At 31.1% G+C, this 20,761-nt stretch overlaps 1 protein-coding gene across 3 annotated transcripts; it reads left to right on the top strand.

The window, feature by feature from the left end:
- The first annotated feature begins 1,470 nt into the window (after nt 1–1,470).
- On the top strand, nt 1,471–10,757 carry LOC107605352 (oxidoreductase/transition metal ion-binding protein (DUF3531)). 3 transcript variants are annotated; one of them, XM_016307211.3, is made up of 9 exons: nt 1,471–1,828; nt 4,330–4,841; nt 5,294–5,379; nt 7,616–7,694; nt 7,784–7,843; nt 7,938–8,059; nt 8,160–8,231; nt 10,220–10,386; nt 10,519–10,757. In XM_016307211.3, the coding sequence occupies exons 2-8, from the start codon at nt 4,404–4,406 to the stop codon at nt 10,320–10,322; spliced, it is 960 nt and encodes a 319-aa protein (XP_016162697.2). In that variant the 5' UTR covers nt 1,471–1,828; nt 4,330–4,403; the 3' UTR covers nt 10,323–10,386; nt 10,519–10,757. The 3 variants fall into 3 exon arrangements, with proteins under 3 accessions (XP_016162697.2, XP_016162696.2, XP_088346386.1); XM_016307210.3 differs by having other exon boundaries at nt 10,220–10,404; XM_088490260.1 differs by having other exon boundaries at nt 1,472–1,828; nt 8,160–9,612; nt 10,220–10,404.
- The last annotated feature ends 10,004 nt before the right edge of the window (nt 10,758–20,761 follow it).

Here is a 20,761-nt window from a genome sequence, read left to right as displayed (position 1 = left end):
TTAAAAGTAATAATGAAGTAAAATTTTAAATTTTTAGTTTGACTACATGTAAAATACATCTCTTTGATAGAACAAACAAGAAGTATAAAACACGAGATTGAAAAATATATACAGATTACTATCAAGTATCAACAACATAAAATATTAGTGTTTTTTTTTTCTAACATAAAATATTTTGAAAAAGAAAAAAAAAACAAAGGCTCATATATGCATTTATTACTTAGCTTAAAGACTCATTTATATTATTTATATGAATTATTATTTTTTTTTCTAATCCTATTATACTTTACATATCATTGCAAGTAATGCATTTATCATTTTTTCTTTCTTATTTTGAAATTAGTCACAATAATCTTTGTAATTTTTAATAAATTTAATTTTGATATAATATAATATAAATGAGTTTTACATATACAGTCAAATTACTCTTTAATATTGACAACAATTTGGAGGACTCTGTTAATTACATCTAACATTAAACTATTTAATTATGCATTTCATTTATTTCCTACTTTTTCATTTGTTCAATATTATTAATATAAATCAACGAGCTATAACTCAAATGGCATAATATTTTCATATTCACTTAAAAGTTGCGAGTTTGAATCCCCCTCATAACTTTTAAAAAAAATATTACCCATATAAAATGGTCAAATATTTTAATATATGATGCAAATTTTGTGTTTATCAAACTAAAGCATTTTGTTTTTATTTTTATGTCGCATTTTTCATTTTTTCTACTCACTACTTGAGATGAATAATCATAATATATTTTTTTAGTTAATAATAATAGAGAAAATATTAAGGACTACTAGTTTTAATTTATATTATCCAATGTTTTTAGTTAGTAGCTCAACATCTTATTTTAAATATTATTGTTTAACTAATAACAAAAAAATAATATGATAAAAAAAATATGCATGATTTTACAAGATAAAAGTCAAACATATCTTAGTTGATGAAATTCAACAAAAATTGAATATCAATTTTGGAACAAACGAAGAAAACAAATCGAGTTTATAAAAAAATAGGTTTAATTATTTTGTTAATTTTTTATAATTTTATTAAATTTATAATTAATTTTTTATATTTTTTAAGAGAAATATTTCATTAATTTTAACATTTTGACATAAAATAAAATTAAAAATAATTTAAAAATTTAATTAAAAATTAAAAAATTTAATAAAATTATAAAGATTAACGAAATAATTTAATATTTTATATTTGTATTATAATATTTAAATATAATCTAAAAAATAAACAAAAATAATTACTTAAAAAATAAAAATAATAATATAAAATCAAATAAATAAATTCAGATTGAATATTTTTATAATTTTACTTAAAATTTAATTTATGTAAAAACTTTTAATTTTATAATTATTAAATTTTAAATTAATTTATATATTTTATAAAATATATATTTTAAATTAATTTCTAAGTCTAGTTTTACATAAAATTACATGTCAGTATCACCGAATCCTTTCCCTAAAGAGTTATCTAAACACAGATTTTTCCTTCTTCCGAGGTCTGCGGCACTGTTGAGTGTTGAGGTCTAACGTCCTCCACTTTCACTCTACCCTTTCTTTGACGCTGAGGCCACCTTCTTCTTCTTCCATTCTACCTTCTCTTCGACGCCGATACCACTCTTCCTCTTCTCTGCGCCGACGTCCGACTGCGGAGTCCATCGTCTTGTCTCCTAAACGCCGACTGATACCACTCTTCTCTGCGACGGCGACGCCAGTCTCTTCTCATCGATCTCGCTGCCTCTCCTCCATTTCGCCGTTGCTCCTCCAGTTCGCCTTCTGTTAGTCGGTCTCTCTTACTGGTACTGGTTTCTGCTTCTGTTTCTTGTTTATTACATTGTTTTTCCTTGCCGCGTTGTTGCGTGTCTTGTTGCTGCTGCTGCTGGTGTTTCTTAAGCAGTGCTGCTAGTGGTGCAGCTTCTGTTTTGAAACTTCCATCGTTGTTGTTGATGCTGCCGAAATCCTTGTCGCTAATGATGTTTTATTTTCTTAATGAAAATTTTATTTGAATTTATTTCAGTAGAAGCAAAAGCATGAATTTTGGTTCCATTTTCAAAATTCAACTCCAATGTCATCACCACAAATTTTGTCTCAGAACTTGCTACAGTTTCATCTTGTGTGTATACTTCTTAATTTTGTCATAATGCTTTGTAACTTTAAATTGAGTTATTTCTTCTATTAATGGCATCAAATCTTGGTACACAAACAACAGAAAAGAATTACGGTTTAAATCATAAAAGAATGAGATAGTTGCTTTCATGATTGAAGATGTAATTGAGAATAGTAAGTTTAAACTTGAAATGCCTGTGTACACATGAAGAGTAAAGTTAATGCTCCGTTGAAGCTATGATTATGTATGTTCCACATATATTATAAGAATAATATTTGCAATTGGATAAATGCAAGGCAAAGAATTGTCAAAACTTGCACATTGGATAGAATTTTTATAACTTGATCAGAATAGTTTGGAATTAGACTGGATATGATGTTAGAAAACTATTGAAACTGCCATTGGAACTTCCAGAAGAATCTAGTTTCTCAGAATTTCTATTTCATATGCTAATAATTTGTTAAGGTGTTACATGTTGGGCCCCTACCTCTTGCATACAAGACTAAGACTTGGTTTGGTAAAGCTTTTCGAAGAGAAACTTCTCATTTTGCGTTTGGTAAATAAAAAAGATCACGTGCTTGTACTTGCAGCTTTTAAAAGATAGAGGTGCTTTTGAAAGCACCTAAGGTGGAGTTTTTCAAAGATGACTTATGCAGTTATGCTTATCAAAATTAAAGAGTTTAATATAATCATATCCATTAATTAATATCCAAATTTAATTTTTATATTAACGTCTATTATAGAATTTTTAAATTTTAAAAATGATTTCACCAAACACTCTTGTTGACCCAAAGTTTATTTGGTAAGGATAATATGCGATATGTTGATGCTACGGATATGTATATGTTGCTCCACCTATCCTAGGTTTCCTGAGCTAATTTTCAGACTACTTTAGAAACCAGCCTGATTTTTCTTATTAGCATAGTAATATTAAATAATAAGCAAAGGATTGAGCAATAGATTGAGATAGGTAGAAAAAGAATGATTCAAATCACTTGTTTAATGACATATTGAACCTTATCTATTGAGCAAAAACTTTCTTTTTGTTGTGTTGTAGAATCATACTTGATTATTGAACTTTTACTTTGTCCATGCTTGAGGGAAATGACATTTGTATTTGGGTAAAGTACTATTTTAGTCTTCAATGTTTGGGCTAAATCTTAATTTGGTCCCTAACGTTTCAAATGTACTAATTTTGTCCCAAAAAGTTTCGAAAGGATTCAATGTTGTCCCAAATTAGGATTTAAGCCAAACACTGACATTTTGAATATATTATTATACATTCTGAAGCAAAAATGCTCTAATCATCCTGAAAACATCCCACACCAACTTTGGGGCCTGCTCCCATAGTTGCTCTATTAGATTAAGTAATACAACAGATTTTTACTATAATTTGGTGGAATCCGGTTGAGGCCCAGTTCAATTGGTTGGATCTCTGAACTTTTGACCTGGTTGCTTGAGTGGTTTGATGTCCAATCTGGATTTTAGAACCTTATATGTCCAATCTGAGGGTCATTGTTGGTTTTATATGTAATAATTGGAGAACATCTTCAAACGAAAAATTTTAACATATCGTGAAGCTTTAGATTATTTTACAAAGAAAGAAACCTCAAGTAGATCCAATTGACTCCCTTGTGTCATTTAATTGCGTTTCAAATTTCTAATCGGGAACTTGTGTTGTTTATTTACTTGTTGAACTTGTGGAATTGTGCAAAATATGTTTGTTATCAGCTTATAAGTTTTATGAATTTTGGGGTGCCGATAGCTTTAACTGTATGTGGTTGAACTAGTGACTAAGTGCTGATTTCAATAACTGCTTATTTGCTGAAGGAGGCAAGCGGTGCATTTGTTGTTCAAATACTTCGTTCATTTTCTTCTCTCCTCATGAAACCTTTTTACATGCTATGACCATTTGCCACCTTTTTTTCACTTCATTCTTATTTCATATGATGGACATTAATTTTGGGCTTGTATTCTGCATGATGAACATGTGTTTAGGTTAACATGTTTTCTTCTACAACTTACAAGTTGCAAATTTGTTGGCTTTGGTTGACTTATTTCAAATTAGCTCAGCTTTAACTTTATTTTTGCATTTTATTTAATTTCTTATTTTGAGCTATCCTATCCACATTGGTAATACTTGCTGGTTTCATGTGATATACTTTACTCATTCTTGCTAATATCCTGCTGCAGGTTGATAGAGGCCGAAAGCTAAAATTTTATTCTTCAGCCAACAGAAAACAATTCACAAGCTTCTCACACAACACATGAATATCTTACATCCTTTTGCATGCCTTCCTCTATGCAATGCCATTGCAAGCACCAATCCTTTTTCCCATAACAATCAAATCATGAAATTTTCATTGGTTTCCCTACAAAGCTCTAGCTATCCAAGAACTTGGACTCCCTTATGCTGTTCTAGAGGTGGGATTACAAACTTGAATGGTGAGGACTTCAATATAGATCTCATTAAGGAAGATCTTGCTGATGATGATGGTAGTAGTGAGACTTTGGCTCAAGAAATATATGGAAGAAGGAAAACAAAAGACATTGATTTAGAGGGGTTAAAAGAAGATAATGATGTTGGTGGGTATTATGGCCAAGGACCATTTACAGGTAGGCCAGAGAAAGATCATGAGAGAGATCCAGAAGTTGCTGATATTCTTGGGAGTTTACTAGATGATCCCCAAAAGGCTCAATCCAAAGTAAGTAACTCATGTATTAGATGGTGCCATAATTTCTAGCATTGAGTAGTAAGATGTTATCTTGGTACTAGTAGGCGTTATTTAGATCCCAATGTTTTAAGGATGGCCTTCTTACATTTCATATTGAGGGGGAAAAATGGATCATCCTAGTAAAAGGATCAAAAAGAAAAATATGGAGGAGTAGCTTCAAGTTTCTTTGAATTTTGTTGCTGTTGATAGAGAGAAAAAAAAAGAGAACGGTTTATAAAATTCGTGTCTCACCACTACGTGATGGAACCGGTCCTATAAAATATACATTGAATTGTAAATATAGATATATTTGCAAATATACAAACATCTATATTTATCCTAAATACATGAGTTGGGGTTCTAATTATTGTACCTACAGATTCCGACAGTTAAGCTGGGGATATTGTTTGTGTTTATGTCACATGAACTATTTCGATTTGCAGATGGAAGACAGAATTAGGAAAAAAAGGAACAAAATACTGCACACAAAGACGGGATCAGGAGTACCAATGAAAGTGTCCGTTAACAAGTATGTTTAAACATTCAAATGTGTGTCATGTGTTTGTACTGGGCAGCATGCAGTTTCCTGTTTCTTGTCAAGTTTTCAGTTTTTCTCAGTTTTCTGTAAGAGAGTTACTAGTGTTTACTTTATTGATGTTTTATTTCATTTATTAAATTATAAATTGTCATTATATTCGCAGTAATCATCTTACAATAAGGTGCTTTCGTTAGAGGGATTGGGAGCTTGCATAATTTGTTGCATTGAGAAGTTTTTGCAAAGTTGTGAGGATTTATCATTATGAAGTTCTAAAGATGTATAGTCGAGACATTGAAATTATTGGTGTTAGTAAATTGGTATAGTGATTGGATTGGTCAACTTATTTATACTACTCTGTCATTTTCTCTTTCCTACTATCGTGTATGACACTAGAGCAGTATTTCTGTTGGTCAAAAGTATATGATACGATTATACTTAATAGTGGTATAATTTTTCTTATTACAGGTAGTATAGAAGGAATTTGACAATAAAGACCATTGAAAAGTTTAAATTGTTTCATGTAAAACCATTCATGTGCATCTAAAGCCATTGACTGCTCTAGAACTCTAGTTCCACGATTTCTATTCTGGTCATTTGTAGTTCTTTTATTGTTTCCCTCAATTAATTTCTTCGGTCTTTGGATTCTTTATTTATTGACACTATTCGTGCCTCTGTTAATAAAGCCCTTTTATCTAGTTTCTCCACTCGGGTTGTTTGCCAGTTGTCACCTTAGCTAATGGTTATAAAAGGCAATCTCAAAGGGGTTGGCACTGCTCATTCCTTATCATTTCTGGTTTTTCATGTAATCTCCTTTCTTTTAGCTCTTCTACTCATTCTCATAATTGGTTAATCTCTTTTACTAAATACCATCTTTCTACAAAATGAGAATTCATTCTGTCCTTTACTTTTCTGGGTCTCCATGTAATCTCCTTTTTCTTAGCCGTTTAACTCATTCATATAATTCTTAGATCTCCTTTACCAAAGATTCTATCTTCCTACAAAACCATAATTCATCATAACTGATTGGCGACGGATGTGAGTCCTGCTGCTATTGGCTCTAGCAGGACTTGGTGCATGTACTCTCACCTTAAACCCTTGTATAGCCATGCCCAATTTGTCATCTTATCCTTGCCAAACTCCAAAGAATGGTACCTAGCCTATCCTCTCTGTCTAGCTTGCTTGGTAAATCATATCAACTAGGGGTACACACTTTTGGTCCTCCTAATGGAGTAATAGTAATGTCATGTCTCCCATTGTTTTAGTTGATTTGATGTTTTAAGTTCCAAGTTGTACTGTGTCTTCTTTTGGGTCATGATACTTTGTCACTTTTTATTGTTTTATTTATGATCAATTACACTGAACTTGACTATTTTTAATGTCGAGTAGATTTACGTTATTTTTCTAATTTTTCAAAAATATTTATCAACAAAAATCAAAACTCAATTTGGAGTTCCTTTTGTGTAGTTCTCATTGCATGGGTGAATTAGTGCTACACTGCCGTACCATGCTCTCCTCTTCTTGTTCCCAGTTTCTTCTTTTTTTGGGCTGGGGTGGCACAGAGGTGCTGTTCTTGCTTCCTGTTACTCATTTAATCACATGCTGTCTTCTGTTTTCAGTAACCAAATCTTGTATTCCCTTTCTGTAACTGTATTTGGGCCACTTGTTTTGTTCTCAACCATATCCTTCATCTCGACAATATTTCCACCTGATCCTCTTGTATTTGCTTTGTGTTGGTATCAGTTAGTGACTTCGGTAATATTGGGTGCCTATAGTCCCTCATAGGGTAGTATGGGATAAGAAGAGTGGTTTCCTTCCTTAATAGCTAGCTTTTGAGGTGGGGTTCCCTACTTTTCTTAAGTACTTAATAATGGTTTTAGAGCCTAGTTGTCAGCGCCATGGAAAGGGCTACTCTAGGCTGGATTAAGGTGAATATCGAACACTGATAACTGATAGCCAAGTGGCTATCATTGGTCAATGTCGATAGAGTGAAGCTGCTTTGGACGTCAACTCTCCAGGGGCGGTGTATTGTTAGGGACTTGAGTATTATGAGATGCCCAAAGTTGCACATCGGGTAATATGTGATGCTTGATATTGTATTTAAGGAGTGGTTCTTCCTCCTTAATAGCTAGAATGTGTGGTTCTCTACTTTGCTTAATTAACAGTATCTGTGTGATATAATAATTAAATGTTCATTTTTCTTATTGGCTTTTGACATTGGTGTTTTCAGATTTGATTTTTCAAACTCATATATATGGCTTGAATTTTACAATACACCACTGGAAAAAGACATCTCCTTAATATGTGATGTAAGGAACTTTGTCTATGTTGTTTTTGCATATTCATCATGATGCATATGCTTCTGCCTGGATGTTTTGTTGAATGTGGGTCATTGCAGACTATTCGATCGTGGCATATTGTTGGACGTCTTGGTGGATGCAATTCGATGAACATGCAAGTAAATTTTTCTCTTCTTCCAAGGATGCAATACTCTCTTTTAATGGAATTTAGGCTTGATATTGTTGCTTATAGAATTATCATTATTCCTGCAGCTATCACAATCTCCGATCACGAAACGGCCAAGTTATGATTTTATTCAAGGAGCTAATGTGACGCCAACTACATTTTACAACATTGGGGATCTTGAGGTTCAAGACAACTTGGCTCGAATATGGTGCAGAACTAGTTGTATAGTCTTTCCTTGTTAATAACTGTTTGTAGATTAGCGGGATTTAAAGTGCAAATACTAATAATTTTTCGTTGTGAAATGACAGGGTAGATATTGGAACCAGTGAACCGCTGCTTTTGGATGTCTTGATAAATGCATTAACACAGATAAGTTCTGAGTATGATTTCTACTTTCTCTCAATTCCATTGATACATTAGTTTAGTCGTTTACAGTGAAAAGAAAAACTACAATTCTGCAACACCCCAACTAAAATCATCTGGAAACAAACAGTTTTTTATAATTTGCATGAGCAATAACAGTAGTAAATAGAGCTTATTCATTAGGTCAATGCTTGGTTGATATCTAGAAACTATAAAGCAAAAAATATGAAATGCCAACAATATCTGACTTGGTTAGTAATCCCTGGAGATTATCAAGTTACCAGAAAATTTTCATTTCTTCTACAGCTGCATGTACTTGAGTTAACAGACATCATAATGTCATGGTCTCCTGGCTTATAAGAGGCTAACTTCAAATCTATATCATATTTGCACTGAATATTATTAGTGAATAGATGGAGTCATATTCTAAAGTTTAGTATTTGGGTCCTGTAAAGAGTAAGTTTTTAAAGATAGAAAGCGAGAGCTGAGTCACCATTGGGTTGGTAACTTCTGCTGAATCAAACTTTTTGTTGCTCCTCAAACTTGAACTTAAATGATTTTGTCTGACCTAGGAACAAAAGCTTAATCCAGGCTAACAAATTCTTGTAGTTCAACTTTTAGGGTGACTTATGGAGTATTAGAGAAGATACCTGTCATAGGATCATTACTATGTTTGCCTATTTTGAATAAGAGAAACAAGGTGATTTCTTGAGTTTCAGAAGTAGTGGAAGGTATTTTCTCGTGAACATACCATGATAGTAAACTTTGTACCAAAGACAAGAAACAAAGCACCTAAAAGGGACCAGAATACACTGACAAATAAAACGGCACTAGTGACATGTGAAACAGTAGTGTGGAGGCTGGCTTGTGGATCTCATATCCCAGTGAAATGCGTTGATTGAAGATATTCAGATAATGCACGACTGATACTCTAGTGGTGGACTTGGTTGCTCAAATGGTGACACTTGGAGGACTAGCTAATTCCGCTTGCAATCTGGTTTTGCACTTACCTTGACAATTGAGGGAGTTGGGATCACAGATCAAGGTTGTCAAGGGTGTATTTTCCTCCCGAGACCAAACTTAGCTCGAGCATTGATGCCAGCTTGAGGATACATGAGGATCATCACGCTCATTCAATCTTGACTCTCTAGTTATCTCTGTACTACTTATCATTGTTCCATATTTCAGTAGGAGTGGCAAACACCAATTGAAAAGATTATGAAGTTTTCCTTTGGTGTGGCACTTTGGATACTTGGTGGGATCACTCGCTGGGATCACTATGTCCTTTTACTGCATAATACAAGCAAATGCTGGGAAATTGGGTGATATCTCACTGATATTTGCATCTCCCTTGCCCTTCTATTACTGTTTCATTCTTCCACTTTCTCTAGATGCCAGGTTCTTACAGTCTCCTTGATGGCTTTTCTTTGTCTTCTAATCCTACAAAAGAATATGGTCTCTTGACTCTTTTGGTAGTTTTAGTTATAAATTCTTCCAACTTTTCACTCATTCCTCCAATACAAGCTATTTCCATCTAGTCAAAATTAATATGAAATTATGAATACATGTTCCAGTTCAAAGGTCTAATAAGACTATCTCCCCTTATTTGTTTTATGTGGAAGGCAAATTCAGTGTCAAATTCACATTTTCTATTGACTTGGTTTGTTAGAAGAAAAAGAGCCAAAATGTTTGCAGCATTGTGCATTTTTCGCTACTATTTGGACTATTTGATTGGAGCGTAATACATGTACTTCCATGACAGATTTTCTTACAAGAACATTTTATGGGATAAGATTAGATGCCTAACATCTATTTGGTGTAAAACTCATGATCTTTATAATGGATATTCTTCTAAGAAATGTTGAGAGATTGAAAAGTTATGCTTTATAAATAAATCTTATGTTGTTTTGCTTTTACTTTATAAAAAAAAAAAAAAAACATGTTTGACTTGTTTGCTCTAATCTTATTCTTTTCGATACTTATTTATTTATTTATTTTACGATAGTTTTGTTGGAATCAAGCAAGTGGTCTTTGGTGGGGAAGAATATGAGAATTGGAACGAGAATATGACATCAGAGGATTCAGGTTTTAGTGTTCACAAGATCTGAACCCAATTTTCTGCCATATTATTTGATAGAGGCAAGTGAAGAGGAAGTCAGGAAATACTGCATCGTATGTATTTGACAAGCAGTAAGCAAAAAACTAAATAAATAAAACCTTTTAGCATCTCTGGTGGCTGTATGTATTAGTTTTTTTATTTTATTTTATTATTGTGATTTTTTTATGGCCGCCACTATTTCCCAGGAACTCGACCATTCATGAATATCAATGTCAAAGACGTGTGATGGAGCTCTGGGATTTTGATGGCTCTGGAAATTCAACCATTAATGAATATCGAAGTCAAGACATGACAGACGAGATAACAGTTCTGTAATTTAGTTATCGGATTTGTTGTTACTAAGGATAATTAATCAAAATGAACTTAATTTTGATTTGATGTAGTAGCTCTTAATGAAGTAGTGGAAAAGTTTGACAGCGTTAAAGGTTCCGTGGAGGAGAGAAATGACTAAAGACCCTTTCGGTAAGATTTCTGGGAATGCTACTCCCAGCAATCACGAATCCTTCTTTTTTTTCTTTGAAAATTTATCCCTTTGTTTGGTTGATACATAATTATTGGAACAATTAATCCTGGAATATTTTATTAATTTTCTGAAAAAATGTTAACAATCTATCTATTTTATTATATAAAAATTGGATTTTTGCATTTAATGATAGAGCTAAAGTAGCATGTTTGTTTTAGAATTTGTTTCTTTTAACTCATTAAATACAAGTTATTACGATAAACGAATTATATCAATTAATTAATTTGATTAGATATTTAAATATCATATAATTTATTATAATTTATATCAATTTGATTTGGTAGTATTTCTTAATTTATTTTTTTAATTTATTAAAACAGATTTATTATGTGTATTAATTAATTAATTTGATTAATTTATTAGTCATTAAAATAATAGATCTATGGCCAATGAGATAGTTTAAATAACATAGTTTTTCTATACTCACCTAGAGGTCGCGGGTTCGAGTTTTTTTTCTAACTTTGGAAAAAAAATAAATCTATGAATTAAGGACTATAGTTATTCAAATTGAATGCAATAAATATAAATTAATTTTGTTAGAAAATTATGATCTTTTGGTCTACTATATATAAATGGCCACATAAAATTCTAAGAATCATCATTTTTATCGTTCTTGTTATTTCAATTCTTTTTTTTTTCTTTATGTATAATTTCTTTTAGAGTAATTATCCAAATCAGTTCCGAAGATTTTAAAATCGGACGTTTTAATCCCCGAAGAAAATTAATACACAAATCAGTCTCCATGGTTACTCTCCGGTGGCCAAAACAATATCCAAACCCATTTCTCTGTTTTATGCCACCGAAAAAAGCTGAAGTAACACGGTTACTCTCCAGCGTGTCTAGCAACATGTACAGGTATCATAGAAGGACAAATTAGTCCCCAGCCATCTCATGAAAACGGTGTCGTTTAGGGCTTGGCACCAGACGTTGAGTTTTAGTGGGAGACACAAGGTCGCGCTTCTTCTCCTCTACCTCAACCCCTCTCTACTCGAATAGAAACCAAACCCACACATTCTTCAAACTTTTACAGAGAAGGTGGTTGTCATTGCATCACACCTAATCTCCCAGAGCATCATTGTCATTATCGTTAAAGAATTCGATTTTCAACGCTAGCATTGGGTGACTCTGTTGACATGTCGCTCCCAAAACGGCAGCAACGATTGGCGCACAGGACCCAATTGAGTGGATGTAACGACCGTTGAACACGCTCATTGAGGAATGTGAGTTTGTATTCTCTTCTTATGTTGAATAGATTTATGGAATTTTAAATTAGTTAAGTACAATGCTGAATGTCACCATTACAGAGTATGTTGGATTTTGAGTTTTTGTTCTGTGACAATTATAGAGTATAATGGTTTGTTGTTATGTTGTGACTGTATACTGTTTGGTTAGGGTTCATTTACAAAAATTCTCAAAATAGAGTAGTTTAGGGTTTGATGATTTTGTTTGTTGATTTCAAGTATGTTGTACTTGCAGTTAGATGGAGGATTATGTAGTTCCTGTTTTCCACCACGGTGGACATTTTGTAAGGGATAACAAGGGAGTTCTTCTGTATATTGATGGAAAAGTTGACAAATTTTTTAAGATGGATATTGACCTCATATGCGTCTTTGACCTGGAAATTCTGTTCAAAGGTTTGGGCTATTTGGATTACAAGGTTATGTACTGGTTTGATTCTAATGCTCCTGACTTGGAGAGGGGTTGCACCCTATAAAAGGAGATTTGGAGATTAATCATTTGCGTGAGAATAAACAGATGAACTAGAAGACTGATGAGTTTTATCTATATTTCGATCACCCGATAATGGTCACTCCACTAGAGGACATCAATTTGGACTTTGATGCTAATGCAGATGTTGAGGAAGAGTCTAGTGATGACAGATATGAAACAACAGAGGATGAACCATATAGACCACCCCCAACAGGATTTGAGAATGAAGATAGTGACTCAGACTGTTTGATTGTGAAGAGAAATACTAGAAAAATTGGCAAAAAAATAGAAGATGGTGTAGGAAAGAAGATTTCACAGAGAAATATAGGTGCAAGAAGGAAGGCTTCAATAGAGAATAAGAAAGCTACAGCTAGGCCAAGCACAATTAAGCCAAGTGTGGGTGTCTAAAAAACTGCCAAGACAAACACTAATGGAGCTACTGGTTCTGGATCAGAGTATGCAGGTCCAAACAAGTCTAGGGCTGTTGTTGCTGCTAGGCCCAATGATGCGAGCATCTTTCCTATCTTTTACTATTGAATTTACATTCGAATTTGTTAAGTTTAATCAAGATTTAAATACTTTTTAGCCACTATGAATGCTACTTTGATTTGTGTGCAAATTTGGGTTATTTCAAGTAGCATTCGGATGGATTTGACAGAGTTTGTGTAGAAGAAAATGATGCTGTCAACCCTTACCTCCTTGTACTCCAACGAGCATAACTTGAGCTACAAAGGTCCACATGACGCGGTTTTAGTGGCATTGGAAAGCTAACTTCCAGAGATTTTCATGATATATAATAGTATACACTTTTTCTTTTGAAATTATGGCCTTGGTGGTGCCTAACTTGGGGTTCTCCAAGTTAGACACCATGATCACCTAACGCCTCCCAGATGTACTGCCTTGGTGGCGCCTAACTTTGGGATTCTCCAAGTTACACGCCAATTAAAAGAAGAACTAGCAATTGCATGCGGCCAATGTGGCGCCTAACTTGAAATTTTCCAAGTTAGGCGCCAACCTTGAGGAATCCAGTGGTCCCATTCGTCCTCCAAGCTTTTCATTCGAAGATTTTATTTTATTTTGATTAAAACTTTATTTTATTTATAAATAAGAAAAAATATTATTTAGTTTTAGAAAATATATTTTATATTTATTAGGATTTGATATAAAAAGGAAAAGATTCAGCCCTTCGGGCTAACTTCTTTCTTACGCACCTCATTCTACAGTTTACAGTTTTTAGAACCCTAGTTTTCTCTCCGAGCCATGAGCAACTAAGCCTCCACTGTTAAGGTTAGGAGCTTTGTTTATTCTATGGATTGATACTATTACTCTTCTATTTTAATTAATGTATTGATTTCAATTTCAAGAATTTTTTTTCGTTCTTCATCTTAAGGATTTGGATAGATCAGAAGAATAACCCTTATTCTATTTGAGTTCTTATAAACCTTGGAAAAGTAATTTACTTGAACAACAGTTTGAAAACAATTCCTTCTAAATCACTAATTATCTGGACTTAACGGGATACGTGACATATAATCCTCTTATATTTGGATAATTATGATTTCTGTGGTACATAAACTAGAATTGGAGTTAAACCTCTAATTGAAATTAAGTGACCAAAGAATTGGTGGTTAACTAGGTTAGAGGAGACTAAATTACTAAGAAATTAGGGTTTAGTCACATATAGTTTGCCATGAATTGAATCTTGTATGATTAAAATAGTTGATAAGAAATAAAAATTTGGAAGATAAACAACTCTGAAACCTTAACTGTTTTCTCCCGTATTCTTCATATCAATTTATTGTTTGCCTTTAATTCTCTGATTTTACCGTTTAATTTTTTCGGACCTTAACATCATTTTCTACTTGTCTAACTAAGTCAATCACTCAATCATTGTTGCTTGATCCATCAATTCTCGTGGGATCGATCCTCACTCACCTGAGGTATTACTTGATACGACCCGGTGCACTTGCCGGTTAGTTTGTGGACTTTAAATTCCACACCGCTCAACACTAAGGCTCTAAATAATGCTGGACAAAAAGGTCATGAGTCAAACTCATCTGGCCCAACTGCAAATGGGCCAAATACTGTCAGAACAAGGGTTGGATTGCTAAATTCTAGGGCTGCCAGTGCTGCTGATCTTGCCAATAGTAGTGGTGAAGATGAGACTGAGAAAAATATTGAAGAAAAAGATCTAATTTTTTAGTATGAATCAGAGACATTGTTGACTTCGAAAAGTTCTGAAGATGAGAGAGATAGGTATGAATTCCCTCAATTTAATGAAGGTGTTGGATTTTGGGGAGTTATACTTTGAGTTGGGAATGGAGTTTGCCACAATTGAAAGTTTTAAGAATGCTCTTAAGGATCATGTAATTTTAGAGGGGAGAAAAATTACGTATATAAATAATGATCAAAGGAGGGTTAGATGTGATTATGAACATGAGGTGGAGAGGATTAAAAAGCCAAGAAAGCCATGTTCTGTGTCTAGTATGGTGAGTAAAATTTGAGTTAAAGATCTGCAATTTGTGTTACTGCACTGTTAGGTTTGCTACCACAACTTTGTTTACTCTTTGCATATGCTATCAGTAAATTCTGGAGCAACAATTCTCTAAAGTGCAAAAGCCAAGCAACCTATCATTACACCACATTATCTTGTACCAATCCAATCTAGCACTCCACCTCCTATTCCACCACCTAGACTAAATCAAGGCGTCTCGAAAGAAACAATTGCAGCGGCAAGTAAGGGCACTACCTCAAGAATGTTCCAGTTTATTCCCAATCCTTGGTTCAAGCATCCGAGACAGAAGTGACTGAAGACAAATGATTATATTTTTTGATGTAATAGTTTGGTTTGTATTTTGGTAATGAGCTTTTAAATTGATGGACATAAACTTGAAATACTCTTAATTTAGGGATTGATGAGAGATTAGTATAGATGAAACTTTTTTTGTGGATTATGTTTCGGCTCATGTATGGCTGAATTTTGACTTTAATTTAAGTTGTTACTGTGACAATTATGTTATTTTTATTAGGTTGAATCTGTGACTTGCATCCTATATTTTGAAGTTGCTATTTGACATTAAAGTAATATATTTGCTGTTATAAGTAATGGTGCTGTTATTTTTTTCCATTATTCATTTCATGCTACGTATCATCAGTGAACTTATAAGTAATGGTGCTGCTTTTTTTTCATTATTCATTTGACTACATGATATAGCAATATGATTTTGTTGAATTCACAAAAGTCAACAACCAAACATTTTAGAATAAAACTTTTAAGGTGATATATTGCATAAATTTTCTTCTTCTCACAAGAATTTAGATCACAAAAAAAGCATACAAATTTGCAATGCACGTTTCAGTGAACTCTTAAATAAAAACTAACATATAACTTACAAAATAGCTATTGTAACTGACAAAATCAACACTAACGCTGCAAAGAACATGATAACAAGTACTATATTCGTACATTTACTCTTGCCTTCAGCTTTTGAGACTACATTTTTTTGAATCTCTAACAAGTCAATTCTATTTTGCAACTCCATCAGTTTGTGTTCCAAACCAGCATTATTGGTATCATACATGGGTGAAATATTAGCAACAATCTCACCACCACTCATGGCAACATTCTTCACTGAATCATCATTCTTTAACTTAATGTCAAAAATCTTATCAACCCATGCATCGAATTTGCAATGAGATAACTTTTCCTGCTCATCACACTAACACAGCTCTTCAACACAATTCTTATAGAACGTAAATTATTCGAAATCCTACAATTATTTACTTTATATAGTGGGCATCCAATCTACCCGAATTTTCATGAGTTCTTGAAGTGGAGATTATTGCATACAAACCGCATAGGCATTTTGTGTGTTGCTCTTTGGAAATTTCAACTTTGCTTAGGTTGCCGATGTCATCGTCTCCAATACCGCTGCAACTATGGCCACCGCCGAGTCTCCCACCATGGCGATTCGAAGGCGACAAGCTTCCTTTGCTTGGTGTCATTGCAGCTACTGATAAACTAGGGTTCCAAAACCTTCAACGAAAAAGATGTTTTTATTCGAGTATGTAGATAGGGGTTGAGGTAGAGGAGAAGAAGCGCGACCTTGTATCTCCCACTAAAACGCAATGTTTGGTACCAAGCCCTAAACGACGCCGTTTTCATGAGGTGGCTGTGGATTAATTTGTCCTTCTATGACACCTATACATGTTGCTGGACATGCTGGAGAGTAACCGTGCCACTTCAGCTTTTTCCGGTGGCATAAAACGGAGAAATGGGTCTCGAGATTGTTTTGGCCACCGGAGAGAAACCATGGGAACTGATTTGTTTATTAATTTTTTTCGTTGACTAAAAGGTCCGATTTTAAAATTTTTGGGGACTAATTTGAGTAATTACTCTTTCTTTTATGTATAAATGTACTCAAAATGAGAGGGGACCGATGAGTGTTTCATTGATTATTTGTTTGACGAATACTATAGCTCAAAATATCTCAATTTAGGCATTCTACCACTGTCGATAGAAGTTGAACATGTAGTAGTTCAAGGTGGCCACCAGTGTATTTTTTATACTATTGGACAGAAGAATATTTATTAAAATGAATATACCCATTGTAATGAATTTTCTTTTTCAATGGTTAGATTTTTATGTCAATCTTGTAAATTCTTTGAAAGCACAATACAATAAAATAGGTTAAGATTAACATCATTAGAAACTAAATTTAATTGTTCAAATCAGTACCACTAATTATGTTAATAAAGTAATTTTGTAATAATGATAAGATTTACATTTTAATTTTCTCGAGTAAACTCATTTCAAAATGTAGGAATTAGACTCAATTACACTAAAATTTTGAAGGTAATATAGAATTTCACAACAAAATTAACGTTTATTAAATGAAATAAATTTATTTATGACTCTTTAAATAATAACCCGACTTAGAAAAAAATATTAATGTCATCGTTCTTATTAACTAAAGCATAATATTAGGTAGTTGATAGTTTCATAAGCGAAAATTATTAAATAATAACGTAAAATTAACATTGAACAAGCAATAAGAATTCATAAAAAATCTATTATATATTACCAGTTTTATAATTAAAATATGTCTTATATCATATTCTCATCTATTTTATTTATTATCTATTCTATTATATAAAAATCAGGTTTTTACACTTAATAATGGAGCACTGATGTGTCATGCTTCTAAGAGTGTTTAACGATTTATTTCTTTTAACTCATTAAATACAATTCATTACGATAAATTAACTAGCAACAGAGATCCAATCTGAGCCGATTTAAGGAGGAACACATAGATTTCATCTGCACTGTGTCTTTAAGGTAATGAACCTAAGTCAGATTTGGAACCCTAACAATGGGTCTAAGTTGATCTCGCTTGCATTGAGGTCTTAGTAGGTCTAAATATATCTTGTATTAATATTTTGAGTCATTATTATAACACATAATATACTATTTAATATTATAACAATTAGTATATATAAAAGTTAGATATATTTACAAGAGATTTTTTAATTCAAATTAAAAAATAATTTTTTAATTCAAATTAAAAAATATTTTTTTTAGTTTTAAATATTATTTACTAATATAGTCACCAAAAAAATATTATTTACTAATATAATAAAAAAATAAAATAACAATAATCACTCACATAATTAAAATATATAATTCTAATATATACGTGACACTATATATATCAAGGATTACTATATATGATAAATAACTTTTTTTTTGTAATGACTATTTATATAATTTATTGCACAATTTTTCTCATCTTAATATTTAATGAATTTAAGATATAAGATATTATTTAACATATAGAATAAGTAACTTAAGTCATTATCTAGGATAATAAGTATAATAATATAAATACCTACTTACTTATTAGTAGTGAGAAAATAAGTAAATAGTATAAATTGATATTTTTTTAGCAAAAAAGTAATAATAAATATTATTAATTAAGTTAATTATATAATTAAAAAATTATGAATAATTTTTTAAATAATAATAAAAAATGAGATAACTATTCACATATTATAAAAATTATGAAAAAATTTGGTACAATAAATCAATCTTTAATAGATTATACATTAGTCTTGTTAAAAAATAAGACAATTAATATATTAGATATTATTATCTACATACTAATATAATATATATTATCGATTATTCAGGTTATAATTAATTTTAATCTAATTTTTGATAACTAAAATTTAAATGACTAAAAATTATTAAATGCTAAATATTTTCTACCTAACTAATTTTATTTTTGTTATTGAAATTAAAAAAAGATAAGTTGTTAAATTTGAGTAAGAAAATAAAAAATATTTTGAATTTTATCTCGCTAATCAAAATTAATTTTAAGATAAGAAATTACTTTGTACATTATATGTAGGATAGTGTAGTTATTTACTATTCTTTAATGGCAAATATTGTCAAATAAAATCGTGTAAGAAATTAAAAAGAAATATATTTACCAGTTCAGAAAATACTAATTTATTCTTCAATAGAATAAATTATATATTGAATAACAAAAATTATTATTGGTTTCTCTTCACACTAACTAATACTCAACGATAATATTTTGGTATACTATATTACTAAGAAATATTAATCAATCTAATAACTCTTGTAATGACATAAGTCTATAAGTTTAAAAATTTAAAAATCATGTGATAAAATGTGAAGTTTTAACAAATAGCAATGTTGATCATATTGTTTTGACTTCAAGAATGAATACGATACCAACAAATAAAATTATCTCAGATAAATTTCAACAAAGACAAAAGTCTATAAGTATATTGCTATTTATGAGAAATTAATTTATTTTAAAGACATACAAATTTTTTCTACGAATTTTCTAACTCGATAGGCTGAGGACTAATCATATCCACCATGTATTGATGCTCTGTTTATTAAGGATTTTACCGCTAACTAAGCATCTCTAAAAGAGTATTTTTAGAGTATCACTTTTGGTACTTTCAAGAAGTGAATTGATTTAGAATTGAAATCTGCATTGGAGTTGATATATGAAATGAAATCGGTATCACCTTGATGGAAAATCAATAAAATATTGGACTCGTATAATTATGTTGATAAAATAATTAAAAATAATATAAAATTCTAAATAAACTAAAATTAAGCATTGAAAGAACAAATTTTACTTTTAATTTTAAATTATTATTTATGACATATGGTTTTACAAATATTTTTGTTGAACTCAAAATAAAATTAAAATTAGAATTAGTATTGGAGATGCTTTTATAAATTATTACACATATAAAATCAAATTTAAATTTTAAATACTTATTTAAATAGACAAATAAAATGACTATTCAATTAATCTAAATAAATGAAGATAAATATTAATTATTTTTAATATTTTTAAGTTATAAAATATTTATAATAATAATTATTATATATATTTTTTGTTTAATTTTTTAATAAAAAATTTTATATAATTTTATGTATTATTTTGTATAGGGCACAAAAATATACAATAATTCAGTATAAAATATCACTTCTAATTCTCTCACATTACTTGACACAACAAGAGAATAGACACTGCATTTTTACACATGGAAAAAAACAAATTTCTACAAGTAGCATCCGCCTTTTAATGCTGATAATTAATGCGTTAGTTGCATTGGTTAGAGGGTCTTCTATTTGGTGCATGTGAATCATGAATCACTTTAGAAACATATGAATTTCAAGAATAATTTCAACGACCGACAAGTGGTCGTCGAACTTGGGAGTATATTGTCCACAACTAGGAGAAATCTTTAGTACTATTTATTTATTTATGAGTTTAATTAATATATATTCTTAAAATTACTATTAGTAAAAACATTTTAAAATCTTTTTAACAAATATAAAATAAATATATTAAAATTTTAAATTTTTATATTTTTAATATGTTTTTTAATAATTTTGTTTTAATTTATAATTTTGTCTTATACTTTAAGACAAATTAACTAAATTCGTTAATTTATTTACGTGGACAGGATTATTACAACGAAAAATTTTGATAGAAACGTGAAGGAGAGAGAATAAATTTCTAAACAAGGCATCATAATGTATACGTTTGAATAATGTAATATATCAGAAAAATGATACCACTTAAAAGTACTGAAACTTAGTAATATATAAAAAAAATTGAAAAGAAATATAGCAAACTTAT

This window comes from Arachis ipaensis, chromosome B6 (assembly GCF_059453495.1).
Source record: "Arachis ipaensis isolate K30076 ecotype BB chromosome B6, ASM5945349v1, whole genome shotgun sequence".
Classification (NCBI taxonomy): domain Eukaryota; kingdom Viridiplantae; phylum Streptophyta; class Magnoliopsida; order Fabales; family Fabaceae; genus Arachis; species Arachis ipaensis.
This window is presented reverse-complemented; position numbering and strand designations above follow the sequence as displayed.